General features: G+C 36.0%; 1 protein-coding gene across 7 annotated transcripts in view; it reads right to left on the reverse strand.

The window, feature by feature from the left end:
• WASHC4 (WASH complex subunit 4) overlaps positions 1-20,182 on the reverse strand; it is a 57,171-nt gene that overhangs the window by 30,388 nt on the left and 6,601 nt on the right. For 2 of the 7 annotated variants that reach the window (XM_084957320.1, XM_021092625.2), the window contains exons 7-15: positions 16,389-16,471; positions 14,459-14,501; positions 13,639-13,742; positions 12,687-12,807; positions 11,181-11,304; positions 10,949-11,076; positions 9,403-9,563; positions 4,665-4,791; positions 300-425 (exon numbers count right to left, since the gene is read on the reverse strand). In XM_084957320.1, the coding sequence (XP_084813446.1) occupies positions 300-425; positions 4,665-4,791; positions 9,403-9,563; positions 10,949-11,076; positions 11,181-11,304; positions 12,687-12,807; positions 13,639-13,742; positions 14,459-14,501; positions 16,389-16,471 (1,017 nt within the window). Of the gene's footprint in view, positions 1-299; positions 426-560; positions 729-4,664; positions 4,792-9,402; positions 9,564-10,948; positions 11,077-11,180; positions 11,305-12,686; positions 12,808-13,638; positions 13,755-14,458; positions 14,502-16,388; positions 16,472-20,182 lie in introns of those variants that run through there. The other 5 variants (XM_084957324.1, XM_084957322.1, XM_084957321.1 and 2 more) reach the window with 4 other exon arrangements.

Below are 20,182 nucleotides of genomic sequence, written 5' to 3' on the forward strand. Positions count from 1 at the left end.
ACATCCTTAAACCTCTCATGAGTAAAACTACTAATATTTATTTAGGCTAATCTTTTCATCTGCCTTCTTTTCTCTTTTACTACATGTTAACTTTCAATACAGTTTAAATAGATTGGCAATTCATAGAAAATGACTCGAAAATTTCTTTCAATAGTTCCTTTATCCAACTTAGAGTTAAGTGCGTTTTACGTATTTTTTTATTCTCACAATCAAGAAGTCAAATCTTACCAAAAAAATCCTAATTCAATCTCAGATCATTTCCCAATTATAATGACAAAGTAAAATAATCTAAAACCTACCTTGAGAAGTTCAACAAGCCTGCATAATGCCTTAACTGAGGTTTTGGTCATTGGCTTTTGCATGGACATGTAGAGATTCATTGTAGTTTTAATAATGGTACTAATACTATATGCATATAAAAAGCCCTATAAAAATAAAATAAAACACTGGTTATAATCACAAGAAAAGATTTCAAGTTCTAGAATTCATTCCGTAAGTAGTAATAATTTACTTTTCAATTTCCCAATAACTAGGGTTTTTAAAGTTCATTTTAAAATCACCTCTTGGAGTTCCCGTCGTGGTTCAGTGGTTAACGAATCCGACTAGGAACCATGAAGCTGCGGGTTTAATCCCTGACCTTGCTCAGTGGGTTAAGGATCCGGCGTGGCCGTGAGCAGACGCGGCTCAGATCCCTTGCTGCTGTGGCTCTGGTGTAGGCCGGCGGCTACAGCTCTGATTAGACCCCTAGCCTGGGAACCTCCACATGCCGCGGGAGCGGCCCTAGAAAAGGCAAAAAGACAAAAAAAAAAAAAAATCACCTCAAGATTTTGAAATATTCTTTCTTACACAATGTTTCTTACACAATGTTATACACAGTGGTGAAGTTTCAAAGCAGCCTTTAAAAGTTATATAACCTATCACATGCCAGAAGTTTAGTACTGTTGATATTATAGCAAAAAATCACAGTTAAAAAATCTTTCCACTAAAAAACCAAAACTTTCAGAGAAATGATTTGGATGTCAGGAAGATATATATTCAGCCTCATCCTACCTGTCAGGCAGGAAGCTAAAGACACCTATCTACTACAGCTTAAGACCAGAGCTAAGGAGCCTAAGGCAGCAGGAACTGAAAAGGAGAAGGAGATAAAGCTGCTCTCTGGCCAGTACAGATGTCTAATGGCATTTCTCAGCTCCAAGCCAACACCCCTCTTCCTCTCCACCCAGGCCAATCCCTACTTATCCATCTGCTATTATGTCCCCTGCTTATGTTGGTTCACTCCTTTCAGTCCCAAACAACAGATTCTCTCCTACCCCTGTATTTATGAAGGAAGCACACAGGTCTTATAGGGTTTTTTAAAAAATTTAGTGAAATAAACCCAGGGAAACAGTACAGAATAAAAGAAGAAAAGGATATTACCTCTCAAATATATTTTCATATATATATAAGATCCAAAAAGGATATACAGAAATATAATAATGGAGATTCTTTGTTTATAAAGAAGGGCCAAAAAAAGATACATGTACAGATTAGAGATGAACCTAAACTATATTACAGTGAATATATCCAAGGAGCTGGTGCAGAAGCTATATGCCAGTGATTCTCAACTGTTTTCTACTGCCCTACCATCAGCAACAGTGGCTCACTAAAGGAATGATACTCAATGAGGGTGGGGGTGGGGGGTTCATGTGAATCAATAATAGCTATGTGGTGAAGAGATGTGATAAAATTAAGAGAATGAAGAAATGAGACAGAGGGCAGTATTCTAAGAAAGGTGACAATAAGGCCAAAAGCTTGGGGCATACATGCAGGAAAGAGCCACAAGTCTTACCTTGTCAGCTACAGGACTATTACACCAGACTCTGCCCTAGTGCAGCACTGGGAAAAGTTAAAAAGCAGAGACAAGGAAGAGCAAATGCGTAACTCTAAGGCAGGCAGAAAAAGGGAGTTTCTTTTTTCTGGCAGAGCAGGGGAGGGAGCACAGACTCATGGGCCAGTATCACACCATTCCCAGATGGTCATTAATTTGTGAAGGATATACAATGAAGGATGTATTTTAAATATCTAAGCTGGGAGGGGAGAGGTCTGGGATCTGTTTCTGTCAATGACATAATAAATCATTTGGACCAACCATCCCAAAGAAAACAACTAGAAAATCTCGGCAAAACATCTTTTAAACCTCTTAGAAGGCATCGAAGAGCTATCAAGAAATTAAGGAAATAAAAGAGAAAATAGAAACCCAGAGAAGTGAGCCTGGCATTTGAGGCTCTCATGGAGGCATGTGCCCATTCCAAAAGAGGCTTAATAAAGACAGGAGCCAAACATATTTTCCAACAGCTCATGGTAAGGGAAGGAGGATAAAAATACGAGTTCATGCCCCATCAAGGAGGGGAGGGGATCTTAGTAAATCACCTAGGCTCTGAATTGGGATTCTTAAAAACTACCCCCTTAAAAGTAAAAGTGAACCTGAAAAAACATCCCACTTCAAATCATCTCAATCCACGACTGGGTGGAGGTGATCTGGGAGTTGCTAGTTGTCCTAGAATAGCTGTGTATTAGAAGCAAAAACTAAATTCTCTCTGGAAGAAGAAAAACAATATCCAGACCCTCAAATTATATCTATAGTGTTTCATATAGAATGTGTGTTACAAAAAAAAATTACCAGCAAATAAACAAAAACAACAAAAAAAAGAAAAACCCAGATAATGAAATTATTAGACATGGACTTTAAAACAATTATGTTGAATATATTGAAGGAAATAAAACACAAAATTATTTCAGAAAAGAACTGGAACATAAAAAAGAAACAAACTGAAAAGTAAAATAATTAAAATTAAGAACTCAGAGGAAAAAAGAACTTGGTAGATGGGTTTAACAGGAGATAATTAGAAAAAAAGAGAAAAGAACAGAAATATATTTAAAGAGTCAATGGCTAAGAATTTCTACAAATTACAGAAGCTCTACAAATCCCAAATAGCATAAACACAAAGAAAATTGCACCTCTGTGCAAAGTAACATTGCTGAAAACCAAAAAGTAAATCTTATAAGCCATTAAACAAAACCGTACGTTAAAAAGCAACAAAACCAACAGCTGCTTTCTCAGCAAAAACAGAGGAAACCAGAAGACAATAAACTGGTATCTTTAAAAGCTAGGGAGAAAAAATAATTGTGATAATTCATCAACAGAAAGACCTTTTAAATGAAATACTAACAGGTACTTCACAAGCAGAAAAATAGAAGAGACACAGGAAGGATAAAAAGCAAGAGAATGGGTAAATATATGGGTAAATCTAAATGACAGTATTAACTATTAAAAACAACAGCAATAATGCCTTGTGAGGTTTACAGAATCAAAAAACACAACAGCAACACAGGTGAGGGGGGAAAAACAGAATTTAAGTGGTTTAAGATCCTTATACTGTCTGAAAGGATCTGAAAGTGGTAAAACTACTAATTTATGCTGGAGTTGAATGTTAAATAATGAATCTTAAAATTTCTACAATAACCACTAAAAAATAGTAAAATGTTGCACTAACAAACTAATAGAAGGCAAAAATAAAAATATAATTTGTAAAGAGAGGAAGAAAGGAAGAGAATAGGGGCACAGAATAAATGAGACAAATAGAAAGCAACTAGTCAGTTACTAATTTTAAACATGAATATCAGTATGAACATAAACAGAAAACATTTAATAAAAAATAAAGATTATCAGATTGAGGAGAAATATATGCTGCTTACAGAAGAAACACATTAAATAAAGGAGTGAGACAGGCTGCAAGTAAAAGAATCAAAATAGATGTACCATGTAGACCCTAATTAAAAAAAAAAAAAAACTGGTACAGCTATGTTACTGTCACATAAGAAAGAGACCTATGCCAAAAAGCATTAGTAGAAATAAAAAGTGACATGTTATAATGACAAAAGGTTTGACTCATCACTAAGAACAATCCTAAATGTTAGGCACTTATTCAGTCTCAAAATATATACAACAAAAGCTGACAAAGCTACAAAGTACAGAGGAAAACACAGTAATAATGGGAGATTCTAACCCAACTTTCTCAGTAACTGACAGAATATGCAGACAAAATCATTAACAAACCTGACCCTACTTGGCATATACAGAAAACTAGAACCAACAAAAGCAAATTATATTCTTTTTAAGTGTGCATAAAATATTTGCCTAAGTGGTTCATAGGCTGGGACATAATGTGAACTTGAACAAATTTCAAAATACTGTATTTTAGTACCACTAGAAATCAATAATAAAAAGATAACCAGGAAATCCTCATGCATTTAGAAATTAAGAATTACCTTTCAAAATAACCCACCGAGCAAAGTAGAAATCACAATTAAAGTTTTTAAATTTTGAAGCAAAGGACAGGAAAAATACAACACATCAAAAATTATGGGATACAGCAAAAAAAAAAAAAAGTTATGCTTTGAAGGGTGTGTAAACATTTAAATAAATAAATAAATATATATATATATATATATATTAGAAAATCTAAATAAGTCACACAGATCCAAACACACATAACCAAATCAATATCAGTTTTAAAAAGAAAAATATATCCTATCCTTTACATTTTTTTCAAAACGTACCTTCTGTACACAGGATTAACAAAGATATGACCCCCCAAATACTCTGAGTAAGAAGATGCAACTACCTGTATAAAAACATTACATCTATTGGTGAGGTCTTCAGCAAATTTATCCATTCTCTGCTCTTTAGATAAAATAGATTCCATTTTCATCATCCATGAGCTCACAAAGACGTAGTAAGACTGTACATCTCTAACAAAGGAAAATATTGGAGTTACTCAGCATTGGAAAGAAAATTCACTTCCATGTCTTCATACTGGTTGGGATAAATATTTCCTTGCAGCAGCCATTACGTCTTTCTGGTTTTCAAAATACACATGATCATATGTACATACACAATGTACTTATGCAACAAATATTTACTGAATATCTACACAGGCCAGGCATTGTTTCTTACTATCAAAACCAAAAATGAGCAGTAAACAAAAGAGACAAAAATCTTTGCCCCCTGCAGCTTACATTCCAGAAAGGAGAGTTGTATAATAAATCAACAGTTGAAATCTGTAAGATGTCAGATATGTGCTATGGAAAAAATACATCAGGGAAAAAAGAGAGTGACTCAGGTAGCAGGTACAATTTTAAACGCAGTGATCAAAGCAGGCTTATTGAAAAGGTGATTTTGAGCCAAGATATGAAGAAGTAAGTAATCCATGCAAAGATGTAATAGATGAGAATTTTAGGAAAGTAAGTAACAAATACAATCCTCCCAAAACAGCAAGAGTGTCTGGCATGTTCAAGTCAACAAAGAAGCCTGTATGACTGGAGCAGAGAGCAGGGATGAAAACAAAAAAGGAGACTAGAGAGTTACAGGGGTGGGAGGATTGGGAGAACAGGGAAAGTGGGGAGTGGACAGAGGTTAAGTGTAAGGCCTGGCAGGGAGTAAGGACTTCAATGGAAAGCCACTAGAAGATCTGGGCAGTGATCTACTCCTAACTCTGAAGAGGATCACTATCACTTCGGCTGATACGTTGGAAACAAACTATAAAGGGGATAATGGTAAAAGCAGGAAAACCATTTAGGGAGCTCCTGTGATAATGCAAAAGAAAGGGGTAACAGCTTGAACAGGAATTGAAGAGTGGAATTGCTTAGAATCAATATAAAACCTAACATTTATTGAATGCTTACCATATGCCCAGCCACTGTTACAAGCACTTTACACAAATTAACTCACTTAATCCTTACATTAGCCTTATTGGGTAAGTATTATGATCTCCATTTCACAGAAGGGGAAACTGACAGAGAAGCTAAGTGATGTGCCCAAGATCATATAGCTAGAACTCAGCTGAGCCAGGATTTAAGCCCAAATCTAGAAAGCTTTTCCATGCTGGAAAGACTAAATCGATAATGTAATTCTACTATGCAGCTGATTATAAACACTAAATCACTCTAAAATGCATTTTAAATCACTCAAGATGAAGAACTTTTAGTCCACAGGCTGTTTAAACTGTATTTCTTTTATTTTAAAAATAAACTAAGTTTAATTTTACTTAATTAATTCAATGTGTTTTAAGGAGGTGAAACCTCAGCATCGGATCTGAGAAAAACGATCTCTGCTGAGCCAGGATTCCATTAGACAAAAGATACCAATATTTATACTTTTAATTTTGCCTCGAACGACCCTAAAAATGTACTGACTTGTGGATGGCTTGATTTAAAAGTCTGGAACACAGAGATAGAGGAGAATCGTAAGGCAATGCCTTTACTTTAAGGAAGAGGCTATGATCAGAACTCAAGCGGGGATACAATGCACAAAACATTGTGGGGAACAAAACATTCTGAGCAAGGACAGAAGGAAGAAGGCCAGATTGGAATAGCAATCAAACTGACGGCGATGAAGTCAGTCAAATTACGAAGAAGGACAATGTTGTTTGTGATGACCTTTTTTTTTCTTTTTATGGTCGCACCTGTGGGGATATGGAAATCCCCAGCTAGGGGGTCGGAGCTGCAGCTGCCACCTACACAACAGCCACAGCAACACAGGACCCAACCTGCGTCTGTAAGCCAGACTGCAGCCTGTGGCAACAATGGAACCATAACCACTGAGCAAGGCCAAGGATCAAACTCACATCCTCATGAACACTATGTCAGGTTCTTATCCCACTGAGCCACAACAGCAACTCCAAGGTTACTTTTCAATTTCTTAAACAGCTCCCCTCAAAGTTGTTTTTGAATAGTCTCGCCATTTTTTCAGCTGAAATAGTATCAAGCTTTCAAAAAATTAAGAGCCTCAGGGAAAGGCAGTCAAGAATCACTCAGTTTTAGATCAGACAATGCAGGATAAAGAAGAGGTTCATCTGTCACTGTGCCTGTCATTCCCACACCCAGACACCAGATAATCTTTGTCTCTTGTAAATATTTAAAAATGAAATTGCTTCAAGTTTTAAAAAACCAAGTTGACAAAGGGAGTCAAAAAAGGGTCCTGTCACATTGTCAGCTTCATTTCAAAGTAAAAGGAGAAACCCCCCCCAAATAAACCCACATCTTCTGTACCAATATAAAGCGCTCAACCCTTCAGTTGCCAACAAAGATTCATACCTCTACCCTCTAAGGGCAGTATTCCCAGCATCAAAATGGCTGTGAATGAAAAGCAAAATGCAGCAACCCACAAGTCTTGACTCTGGTCAAGGCGATGGCTAGGGCAGTTGAGGTCTAATGCATAGTGTGGGGACAGGAAAACTATCCCCCACCACTTCCTCTTCCTACATAATGAACCCTGGAGCCTGACTGGGCCAGCTCTGAGTCACTCCCTCAACTTGTGCTAAACTGCCAAACAAAGCTCATGCTGACTGTACCTTCTCTTCTCTCCTGAGTTTCACTTTAGTGTTACGAATTTTAGGTTTCTTTGGTAGAATTACAAGGAGAATGAAAAAAGACACTACTCCCCTTAGGTCAGAGGAGCTCTATAGTGACTGTATATTTTTTAAAATCAAAAGTCAGAAACATTAAAATGTTGCCATACTGGCGAAAGGGGGGGAGGTCTTTGAAAGTCAGCTTATTCAATCTTCTACTTAGTAAGACTCACTTCCTACAGCACCTTGGACTGATGGTGATCTCTATTCTGCCTATGCAGCTCTCATGAAAGGGCACCTTCTCTCTCAGGGTGGCCTACACAACTCTGATGCAAAGACTGGAGTAGGATGGGCACAGGTTTGCATGCCCTCTCTGACACGTACCTAGCTGTGTGACCTGGAAAAGTTCATTTCTCCAAGCCTCATTTTCTTTATCTGAAAAGGGGATAAAAACAGTACTATAGAGAAGTGTTAAGAGCTTGTGCTCCAGAGCTAGACTGCCCAGCTCTGCCAAATATTAGTTGTTTTGATTTGAGCAAGTTTAATCTCTTATTTCAATTTTCTCATCTATAAATTGGACATACCAACAGTATATACCTCGAGATCTCCTAATGACTAAAAAAAGATGATACATATGAAGTTCCTGGAATAGTTATTGGTTTCTAGAAAGCCTAGGAGAAATATTAGTTGTGACTTTATTATCTTCCACATGAGAATAGGGTTTACTAAGACAACATATTTAAAGCCTTTAGCATGATGCCTGCTACATAGTTACAAACTTGATAATATTGGTAATTAATAATTTCTGTCACCTTCATCTTTTGGTTCTAGTTCAAACATTCTGGAGTCTGTTCCCTCTTCAGCACGAATGCCCTTCAAATATTTAAAGAAATCTAACACACCATTCTTCAAATTTCTCTTTTAAAGGCCAAACTACACAGAGACTTTTCAATGAGTGTTCAAAGGTCACGGTTCTCAAATCTAACTGGTAAGCTTCATCTAGAGATGCTGCAGTTTGCAGCCCTCTTAAAATGTGGCACTATTGGACACTAATTATAATCTGACCAGTAAGAATTCAATGCAACTACCAACTCTCCTAGGCTAGGTATTGTAACTACTAGTTATTAATGTAGTCTACATTTATACTGACATTTTTTAGCAACTATATCACACTGTTAAAGAATATTAAGTCTCTGATAACTACAATATCCCCATCTTTTTAAAATTACTATTAAACCTGATTTCTATCCATCTTACTAAATTCACCTCTTTAATCTAAGTCCAAACTTGGGTCTTCAACCCTCCTCAATTTTTAGAATGTACCGGAAAGCCCTGAAATCCCTACCATGAGCAATCCTGCCTGAACTGAACTGTCATTTTCCACTGACTTTAATCATAGGCCTTGGGAGTACTAAGAGATGCTTTAGGGGATCTCCTCTATTCCAGACATACTCCTCCTTTCCCCACTGTACAGGAGTCACCCAACTTCCCTTCAATAGTCAAGATGAACAGAAATGGATAAGTATCCCTATTACCCTTTCACCACATTACAGATATAATCTGTGTCCAACACTGGGCCAGCGGCAGAGTCCTATGTTGCTTCGCTGAAAATCATCACCAAGGACAACATGTGATTTTAGCAGTATACTCAAGTGAAAATGTACAATAAATTCAACTGTTTAGGCTAGATGAGAACACGGGGGCTCATACTATTTTCTCTATTTTGGGCATATCTGAAATTTTATATAGTAAGAGAAACTAAAAATAAGTATTTATTCTAAAAAAATATGTGTATGTGTATATTTGCCTACATCTTTGAGTTTAAATCTAAAATATTTAAAACAAAAAAAACACTTCAAGAATATAAATCTCTTAGAGACTGCCCAATCAGTTTGCTGGTAATGAGTAATTATGTTTGATCTTATAATTCAAATGCTTTATATTTAAAACCAGAATAAGATTTGAAAATATAAAACATCTAAATATTTTCACCATGAGTATTTTAAAAACCTACTTGGTAAGAGATTGAGCTTTCTGCTGTAGGAAAGTATCTCTGTATGCTTTAATGGCTTGAAGACTTTTTTTGTCTAACATTTTGGCAGCTGCTGGTATTTTCTGGATCAAGAAATTATCAGGAAACCAAATAATATTAGCGGTTAGAGTGATGGCTGGTACCTGAAATTGGAAATGTTAAGAGGAGAGAAATCATTAAGCACAAGATAAGCAATAAATTGTTTAATAGTTCTACAATATACAATGGAAGGCAATTTATTCTTGAAAAGTAACAATAAAAAGATCCCTTAGGAGTTCCTGTTGTGGCTCAGTGGGAAAGAAACTGACTAGCATCCATGAGGACGCAGGTTCAATCCCTGGCCTTACTCAGTGGGTTAAGGATCTGGCGTTGCCAGGAGCTGTGGTGTAGGTCACAGACGTGGTTTGGATCTGGTGTTGCTGTGGCGGTGGCGTAGGCCAGCAGCTACAGCTCCAATTAGACCCGTAGCCTGGGAACCTCCATATGCTGCAGGTATGGCCCTAAAAAGACCAAAAAAAAAATTCCTTAATATGAGACAAATTACATTACTATGGCACAGAGTTAAAGCATTCCTATATCTGGTGTGGTGCATGACAATAATTTTATTCTGCCTAAATATTAAACAACACACACACGTACATGTGCTCACAGATTTTCAGATGAATATGCAAAAAATTAAATAAAACTTGAATCCTCATGACCTTTACTTTCACAATACATATCTCAAAAAAGAAAATATAAATATCCAAAATGGCTGTGTACTCATGGTCATTTATCACATGATTCTATACATAAATTAAATTTTTAGTTTTGAAATCAGGTGCCACATCATGCAAACAGTAAAGATATGAAAAAAAAAACATTTCAATAATGAGAATGAGAGATAAGAAGAGGGAGAGAAGGAAAAGAGAAAGTAGTAGTTAACAGTAATAGAAAGTTAATGTATAGGAAAAGATCTAGAAAAGCACTTATTATGTATTTATCCCCATACAAATACTATTATGTGTATGTATTTATTGCTTGGATTGCTATTTTTTTTTTGGCCGCACCCACAGCCTGCACAAGTTCTAGGGTCAGAGATCAAACCTGCACCTCAGCAGTGACAATGCCAGATCCTTAACCCACTGCGCCACCAAGGAACTCCAAGTATTATGTATTTATATAATATGAAATTTTGGGGTATTGTCATTTACTGTGTTACTCACTTCTGGGAATGCTTAGATTTTAAAAATAAATATGACATTATTTCTGTAATTATTACAAAATATTATTACACAAATTATTATTTTTATAAGCAGGAGTAAAATACATTTTACAATATCTAATTTTGGAGTTCTCTTCTGGCTCAGCAGGTTAAGGATCCAGCACTGTCACTGCAGCCACTCAGGTTGCAGCTATAGCATGGGTTCAATCCCTGGCCCTAGAACTTCTGCATGCTGTAGGTGTGGCTAATAAATAAATAATCCAGTTTTACCCAAAATATTTTCTATCTACTTAAATTGAAAAAATAAAAGTTCCAAGTTCTTACCTTCTTACAGATGTCCAATAAAGACTTATAAAACTTTTTATCAACAGTTCGAAAAATCTGAAAGTGCAGTACAAAGAGTCCACAAATTCCAACATACTTGTCCCTCTGGTCAATTTCAGAAGGTTCCCCTTATAAAACAGTAACAGGAGAACAAAACAGAATATACTTAAAATTCTGCTTTAAAGGAAATGAAAACTTGATAAACAACAACCAAAAAATGCATTTTACATACCAAGTTTAGCTTCTACATTTGCAAAAATTGAGCGAATACTATGTGCAAATTCTTCAGCAAAAGTGCTATTTTTTGACACAGATATTCCTCCATTGAGAGAATCAAACTGCTGTTCTATACAGGCCTGGACAAAAAACATTTAGAGAAATTTAAACTCTCATAAGCTATTTTGACTTGATATGCTATTAAGCAGATTTAAATCTAGAGTGATAAACTCCTTCATTTACCATTTTAATTTTTAACTTTAACAGCCTCTAAATCCTATGAAGGGAAAATGTTTATGTACTTACATATTTGAGTACCAGTTATATGAAAATAAAATTGAACCAAAAATCTATAATTCTAAATGAGGTAAACACAGTGATGTTTGGTGATGTACAGAAGATCTATCTGATGGGAAAACATGCTTTATTATTTTAATTTGCACTTTTAAGAGTAGACATCATTTCTTCTGCTTACAATTACTTTCCTAGCACTTTATTAGACTATGTATAGAAGTGGCTCCTCGAAAAAGATTCAATAAAAAAAAAATTACCTTCTGAAATTAACAGATTAACAATTATAAATAAGATATAAGTAAGAGCTGGGTTCACTCTGCAAAGATTTTGATCATTTAAAATATAAATTAAAGAAGATTTTAAATAGAATATACAGCTGACCCTTGAACAAGCAGGGATTATCACGTATAATTTATAGCTGGCCTTTCGTATCCAGGTTCCTCCGCATACTCAGATTCAACCAATCATGGATTGTGCAATTCTGTAGCTTTACTTGAAAAATATCCATACATAAATGGACCCATGAAGCTCAAACCCATGTTGTTCAAAGGTAACTGTAATGCAATTTCTGGTTAATATTACTCAAAGAAGTGCCATCCAACAGGAACTTCTGTGATGATGGAAACATTCTTCACACATGTGTGCTGATATGATTCTTAGCCACAAATTATAGACATCTGACTTTCTCCCTAACTTTATTAAGATATCACTGACATATAACATATGTAAGTTTAAAGTGTGTAGTATGATGATTAGATTACATGTGGCTATGAAGCATCTGAATATTGCTAGAGTGGCAGAGGAAGTGAATTTTTAAATTTTAATTTAAGTAGCCACATGTAGTTAGAAGCTACCTGGATTGAGCAGATCCAAATTATATTCCCTGAGTCTGGGAAGAATCAGAGACTTTTAAAACTGTCTTAAGAAGCTAAATCTAGAGGTTAACAACAAACAAAATGCCTAACACAATAACTTAGATATTAATCCTTGAATAGTTTTATCCTTTTACATAAATTTAAAAAAGCTTACCCCAAATGCAACTAGTACACTATTAATTTTGTTTGCTACTAGAAACTGATATAGTTATATTTCAGTACACTTACAATGCCTTAAACCAAAGCACTTTAAAGAAAAAGTCATAACGGAATGCTACAAGTGTCCCACTATAATTCTGAGCTGGGTCAACTAATATAAGTTCATTTATTATAGCCTGATAGAGCTCTCATACCTGAAATATCATTCCATCAAGTAACTGCCCTTCTAGTTTCAGCAAGAACTTTTCAAATGGCTTTAGTTTTTCTTCTTGAATTCCAAATTTTGAAGGATTGTGATGGACAGATTTCAGTAACCTTGTGGAAAATTAGGAGAAAGGCTTTCAATTTGCTTAATAGAGTGTTATAGTAAAAATATTCCCAGAAATTAGAGTTTTATATTTCTATTCCTTATTTGGCTCTACACATTTGAAAACTTGAACAAATACAATCCTAATATATTTATTTTTCTAATATTACCTTTTCATATCATCTTAAATTCAGATACCTGGTGCCTTCTAGATACTAGACATTTAGTGAATACTTATAAATTGAATAAAATAAAATGCCTTGACTTTAAAGTCTTAGAGTATGCAAAAAAGTAAAACCAACTTCAGGATGAACAACTATCACTTGTTCGGAACAAGTAAAAAATAAGTCTGAGTCCTCGGACAGTCAACTTAACACTAAACTACGCTTTAAGACTTAGGATGCTTCATGCAAGTATATCATACTCTCAAATAAAGCCATCTGAAATTAAAAGAATCGTTACTGTCTTCAAAAAACTTTGACATAAGATCCTTCTACATACAGATATTCAGGTTCTTTAAAGGATCTGCACTATTTATATTTATTTTTCACTAATACATTAGCTAAACAAAATAAGAGAATTTTTTTTTTCTTTTCATGGCTGCACTGTGGTATATGGAAGTTCCTGGGCTAGAGTTCAAAATGGAGCTGCAGCTGCAGGCCTACACCACTGCCACACCAGATCTGAGCCATATCTGTGACCTAAACCATGGCAACACTAGATCCTTAACCCACTGAGCAAGTCAGGGGTTGAACCCGCATCTTCGTGGAGGCCATGTTGGGTTCTTAACCCACTGAGCCACAAGGGAACGCCTTCTTTAAACATTTTAATTGGCTTACCTTTTGTACATAGTCCAGTGGTCTTTCAGTGTGATATGATTATCAATAATTTCATCCAGGGTAAGCAAAATTGTTAGCAGCTCTCCCAGGTGCTCATACATAGTCTGTCAAAAAACCTTTAATGATTATCATTTAATCACTAGTTAGAAGTTACACCTCATGTGTTGTTTTTTGGTTTTTTTTTTTGCTTTTTGGGCCGCACTCGCAGCATATGGAAGTTCCCAGGCTAGTGGTCTAATTGGAGCTACAGCTGCTGGCCTACACCACAGCCACAGCAACACCAGATATGAGCCACATCTGTGACCTCCACCACAGTTCACAACAATGCCAGATCCTTAACCCACTGAGAGAGGCCAGGGATTGAACCTGCAACCTCATGGTTCCTAGTCAGATTTGTTTCCACTGCACCACAACGGGACCTCCTCATGTGGATTTTTAAAGTTAAACACACCTGGGCCAATTACTAAATTAAAGCAGTGAAAAAATTAATTCATAGATGAAACTATTAATCCTCAGATGGAATACCCTTAAATTGGGAAACACTTCATCCAACATTTCATCCTTAATAGTAATGCTGTAGATTCTCCAAAGAGACCTCTTGGATAATCAGCATTGGGCAAAAAACTAGGAAAAAACTAAAAGTTACACTGAGAGTGGGTCAGTAACGCCTCAGCAACTTCACAGATGAAAGAGAACAAATGAAGAAATAAAAAATCCTTTGAGAGTCCTGAAATAATTGTTGTACTTCCAACCATATAAACTGCAAAGTATAGTACAGTAAAAATTACAGTTTTACAGGTCAAGTTAAATTATTTTTTACCTGAAAATGAACTCCAGTTGTCTCTATAATTTTGGGTGCAATCCTGTAATAAAATAACATGCAAGTTTTTGTTTGTTTTTTTTTAATCTTTTTGTCACAGTTCATTTTTATTTTAAGGAAAACACATAAGTAGCAGAAACTCTTGGAATTTTAATATACATTTATCTTTTTTTTTTTTTTTTTAGGGCTGCACCTGTGGCATATGGAGGTTCCCAGACCAGGGGTCTAATCAGAGCTACGGCTGCTGGCCTACGCCACAGCCATAGCAACGCAGGATCCAAGCCATGTCTGCGACCTACACCACATCTCATGGCAACGTCGGATCCTTAACCCACTGAGCGAGGCCAGGGATTGAACCTGCAACCTCATGGTTCCTAGCCAGATTCGTTTCTGCTGTGCCACGACGGGGAACTCCAACATACACTTATCTTTATTTAGGTTTCAGTCACCAAGACTTATGAGATCCAAGGAATTACTATCATATTCTACCTTCCCAAGAAGGCAACTAACTTGTACATACAGAATCTGGGCTCTCCTTGCCTATATACAACTCAGTGAGTAGGTATATATATCAATATGCAGCCCATGAATTACCTTAGCTATTCAAACCTAAAGGGCTATAGCCTGGGATGGAGATAGAGAAATATCAAAACATATTCATTTCTTTCTAAACTATTAGAATTTCTCAATTAGAATCTTTATTATTCCGTCCCAACTGGCATTTGGGAACTAGTCCTCTCTTCAGATGAATTTATTTCTAGAGTTCTCATTCCAACTGAAAAAACACTGAACAGAAAGGGGATTATACCAAAGTCAAAAGCCGCAGGAAAACTGCATTTCACTTCCTGGAGAGTCAATCTACTCAACAGTAAATAAATTAATACTTGTATAACAAAGCACATATAAATATTCCACAAGATAGAATATTAAAAAAATACACAAAATTCAAATAAATTTCATCCTTCTAGGGCAGGGGTGTGCCAGTGGGGAGTCCCCTTTGAATAACACATCAGGGACTGCCATGCACTCATTCCCTTCTACCATGAGAACTTCAGTGAAAGTACAGAACATAAAATAAATACTTGACTGAGGGGGAAAAACATGAGAATGAGAAACAGTTAAGTCTTCCAGTTTATAAAGAAAGATAAGATGCAGCATGATATAGCAAAAACAATGAGAGGACTGGTGACCAAAAAAACAGCACCTAAATTCCTATGGAGTCTTGGCAAATAATTCTTTTGGGCCTCAGTTATTGCTCTTATAACTAGGAATCCCTAGCCTTATAACGAAACGAAGTTATTGTAAGATTATAATTAAACAGGAAATTGGAAAAAATGTAAGTGTAAAATAAACTATTACTCAAATGTGAGATATTACTCTGTGGTGGTTAAGAATACTAAGTAAGAGTTCTATGAAAATTTGATCATTTTTCTTGATTTAGAGCAGGGGTCCCCAAACTTGGAAGATCATTAGAATTACTCACAAAATCTTTTTCAGCATACGTCCCCTAGCCCTACTCCCCAAGACTCTCTAGTTTAAGAAAAATCTTGTGATTCTAATAGGCCAGGGACCCTTCAATGTAAAGGAGAAAGGAAATAAACAGAGAGAACGTGAAACATACTAATTCTACATTAGCCTTTTTCAATACAATCAAATTTCTTTAAGATTATTCTGTCAATGTTCTCATTCAGATAGATAATGGCTTCATTCAGCATGGTAGAAAGTGTGTCTTACTAACCTATGTATTATACACATCAAGCAGTGTTTAAAACATCATGAGTGTTCAAAGAATGCTGAAAAAGTCAATGAAAGAATGAGTGAATAAATGAGTGAACAAATGAAAAACTACTTCGGATAGATAATTAGCTAGTTTAAGAAACATTTCCTGCATCTCTATTAAAAACACAAAAATATTTCTAAAATCCATTACTTGTTACTGATATAGAGGGCAGCCAACTGATGGACTACATTCATCACCACTTCATAGCACCTCGTAACAAAACAAGACAGTTCCTGAAATGACAAGTTGAGTATATGTTACAAGTTAAGTAAATGTCACCATTTCTGACTGAATGTTATGGTAACAGTGCTAGACAAAAACAGAACGGTTTTCTAATAAAAATCTCCAGTTAACCTGCTGTAAGACAACTTCAAGCACCCTTCAAGGAATCAGTTCTTAACTCACCTCCCCAGATCACTTCTACCTCTTTGCCCCCACAGCATTTCACTCATCCTTCTATTTTTTTTTTTGTTTTCATTACTTATGTAATTCCTAAATAACAGAGACTGTCTTATTCCTTCTCTGAATATCCACTGCCATGGCAGCTAACCCTCAACTGCTTCTCAATAAATTTCTGTCCTATTAAATGAATAAATGAATGAACATCTGAATGAATGAAGAAGCTCAAAAGCTGCCAGTTTAGAAAGTATGACAATGAGGCAAAGGGGTCTCCAGAAGTCACTCTGAAATAACTTCAAATGTTAATGACCTTTACCTATAAATAGGCTTGGCACACACCAAATGAAATACTAATTATCCCAGGTATATGCTTATCATTATATAATTAAGTCACATCCCACACCTTCTAAAAAGCTCTAAACTTCTCAACCTGTATCTTAAAGTATTTAAAGCCTGATTAAACCGGTATCTGCTCTAAATTGTAAGCTTTGTGACGGCAGAAATTTCTGTTGGTTCTGTGCAATGTTGGTTTTACACACAAGCACTAAGAACAGTTTCTAATATATGCTAAGTTCATAAAACATTTGTTGAATGTTTAAAAATAGAATTATATGCAGCTCTTTGTGAAATTCGAAATTTAAATTTTTTAAAAGTGAAAACTGCATTTCAATTTTATTTAAACAGCTCTAGTTTTGCACTTCTTATTAAACTTCTAAAGTCTAATAAAAGCAGAGGAAAGAACAGAAAATGCAGGATAAACAGAAAATACAAAGCAAAAGGCAGAAACAAGTGCAGATACATAAGACCATGAGACAAATAGAATTAACCAATTAAAAGATTTTCAGATTATATAAAAAAGCAAAATCCAGAAAGATGTAGTTTTAAAGAAATACAACTAAAACTAATGATGCTGAAAATTTGAAAAATTAAAAAAAGAAAAGAAAATGCTATTTAAAAGAGAGCTGGGGCAGTGATATTAATATTAGGCAAACAGACTTTATTTACATTACTATAGCTAACTACTGTGTACATAATTATACACCATATAATTATTATCACAGCTTAAGAAGGTCACCACATAACAGAAGATCTCATTTATTGGGAATGATTAACAATTCTAAACTTGTATGCACCAAATAAAACACCCTCAAAATAAGAAATGCAAAATTTGCTAAAACTAAAGGAAAAATTGGAGTTCCCTAGTAGCAAGAGTTTGGAGTTGTCACTGCTGTGGCTCAGGTTCAATCCCTGGCCCTGGAACTTCCATATGCCATGGGTGCAGCCAAAAACAAACAAACAAACAAAACTAGAGGGAGAAATTGACACATTCACTTCACCAGAGCAAACTAACATTTCTTAGACTCCTGCTCGGCAGGCTTCCTGTGTCAGGTGGCACTAAAAGGAGACCAGAAGGCAGGAAAAGGACATCCTTTCTACTTCTTGCTGTTTTTATCAACATAATCCAGGCAGTTTACCCCAGTCTCCAGCTTCTTCCATCACTACAGAACCAATTTTGTGTTGACTTCTTAGAAGGTACTGGCAGCAGCAAGGCAGCACTGGTTTCTCAGAGCTATGATACTAATTCCCTAGGGTCCCAGATTCTGGCAACCTCAACCTGTTTCTCCTTAGATATAAAGGTGATATTTGCTTCCTGTGGCTTACCTGTTTCCTTTTTTCTTTTGTTTGGTCACACTCCCTGGCATGTGGAAGTTCCCAGGCCAGGGATCAAGCCTGCACCATAGCAGCAACCTAAGCCACTGCAGTGACAATGCTGGATCCTTAACATGCTGCACCAAAAGGGAACCCCTGCTTTTTCTCTCAGCTCTCCAATTCTTATATAACCAATTCTCTATATTATATCTCTTTATTTATTTGAAGTATAGCTGATTTACAACATTGTATTAGCTTTATGTGTACAGTGATTCAATTATATATACATATATTTATTTATTTATTTTTTTTTTTTTTTTTGTCTTTCTGCTATTTCTTGGGCCGCCCCTGCGGCATATGGAGATTCCCAGGCTAGGGGTCGAATCGGAGCCATAGCCACCAGCCTACGCCAGAGCCACAGCAACGCGGGATCTGAGCCGCGTCTGCAACCTACACCACAGCTCACGGCAACGCCGGATCGTTAACCCACTGAGCAAGGGCAGGGACCGAACCCGCAACCTCATGGTTCCTAGTCGGATTCGTTAACCACTGCGCCACGACGGGAACTCCTATATATATTTTTAGATTCTTTTCCATTTTGGGTTATTACAAGATATTCGGTATAGTTTCCTACGCTACACAGTAAATCCTGGTTGATTATCTATTTTATGTATAGTAGTATGTATCTGTTAATGCCACACTCCCAATCTATCCTTCCCGCTACCTTTCCTCTTTGGTAACCATAATTTTGTTTTCTATGTCTATGAAGCTGTTTCTGTTTGTTATTTAAAATCATTTTTTGGATTCCACATATAAGTGATGTCATATAATATCTATATCTGTCTAACTTCACTTAATGTGATAATCTCTGAGAAAACATGATAATCTGTAGTTTCGATCATGTTGTTACAAATGGCAATATTTCATTCTTTTTATGGCTGAATAATATTCCATTGCATATATCTACCACATCTTCTTTATCCCTTCATCTGCAGATAGACACATAGGTTACTTCCATGTTTTGGCATGGACGTGTTGTATCATTGGGATGCACGTATCTTTCAGAATTAGAGTTTTCATCTTTTCTGGATATATGCCCAGGAGTGAGACCGCAGACCATATGGTAGCTCTATTAAATCTCCTCTTTTGCTCTTGTTTTTTTTCTTTTTTTGCTTTTTAGGGCCACACCTGCAGCATATGGAAGTTCCCAGGCTAGGGGTCAAATCGGAGCTACGACTGGTGGCCTACACCACAGCCATAGTAATGCAGGATCTGAGCCGTGTGTGTGACCTACACCACAGCTCCCAGTAATACCGCATCCTTAACCCTGAGTGAGGCCAGGGTTCGAACCCGCATCCTCATGGATATCAGCTGGGTTCGTTACCGATGAGTCACAATAGGAACTCTTAAATTTCCTCTTTTGAAATACCTTGTGTGTGTGTTTTCTGTGCTGGACTCTTACACGTATTACATACCATAACAGAGGATAATTTCAACAAAATGCTCCCAATCAAATCAATAAGACCAAAAAAATAGTGAAGATATAAAAGATCTGATATATTAACATACTTAATGAAATATATCAAATCTTATACCCCCAAATAAGAAGTGGGATTATGGGTATTTCCTTATCTCCAATTTTTCCTTTTGTCATATTATATAAGCATTGCTTTATTAGCAATGCCTATTATCGGGGAGAAATAGAAGTTATTTCAGTCCTTGGATAAAATTAAACCAAAAGACCTAGAATAACTATAAAACTTAGCAGTGATGAAGAGCATATTTAAATTGAAACATTTGGTTAGAAGCATCAAATACTGCTGCTTTTAAAAACCTCATCTCTGCTTATGTAACAGCATAATGTTAATGATCTCTACCAACAACTTTTTCTAACA

This window comes from Sus scrofa, chromosome 5 (assembly GCF_054392235.1).
Source record: "Sus scrofa isolate SSC_HxYL_T2T_F1_AM1 chromosome 5, Sscrofa_HxYL_maternal_Yorkshire_Landrace_v2.0, whole genome shotgun sequence".
Lineage (NCBI taxonomy): Eukaryota > Metazoa > Chordata > Mammalia > Artiodactyla > Suidae > Sus > Sus scrofa.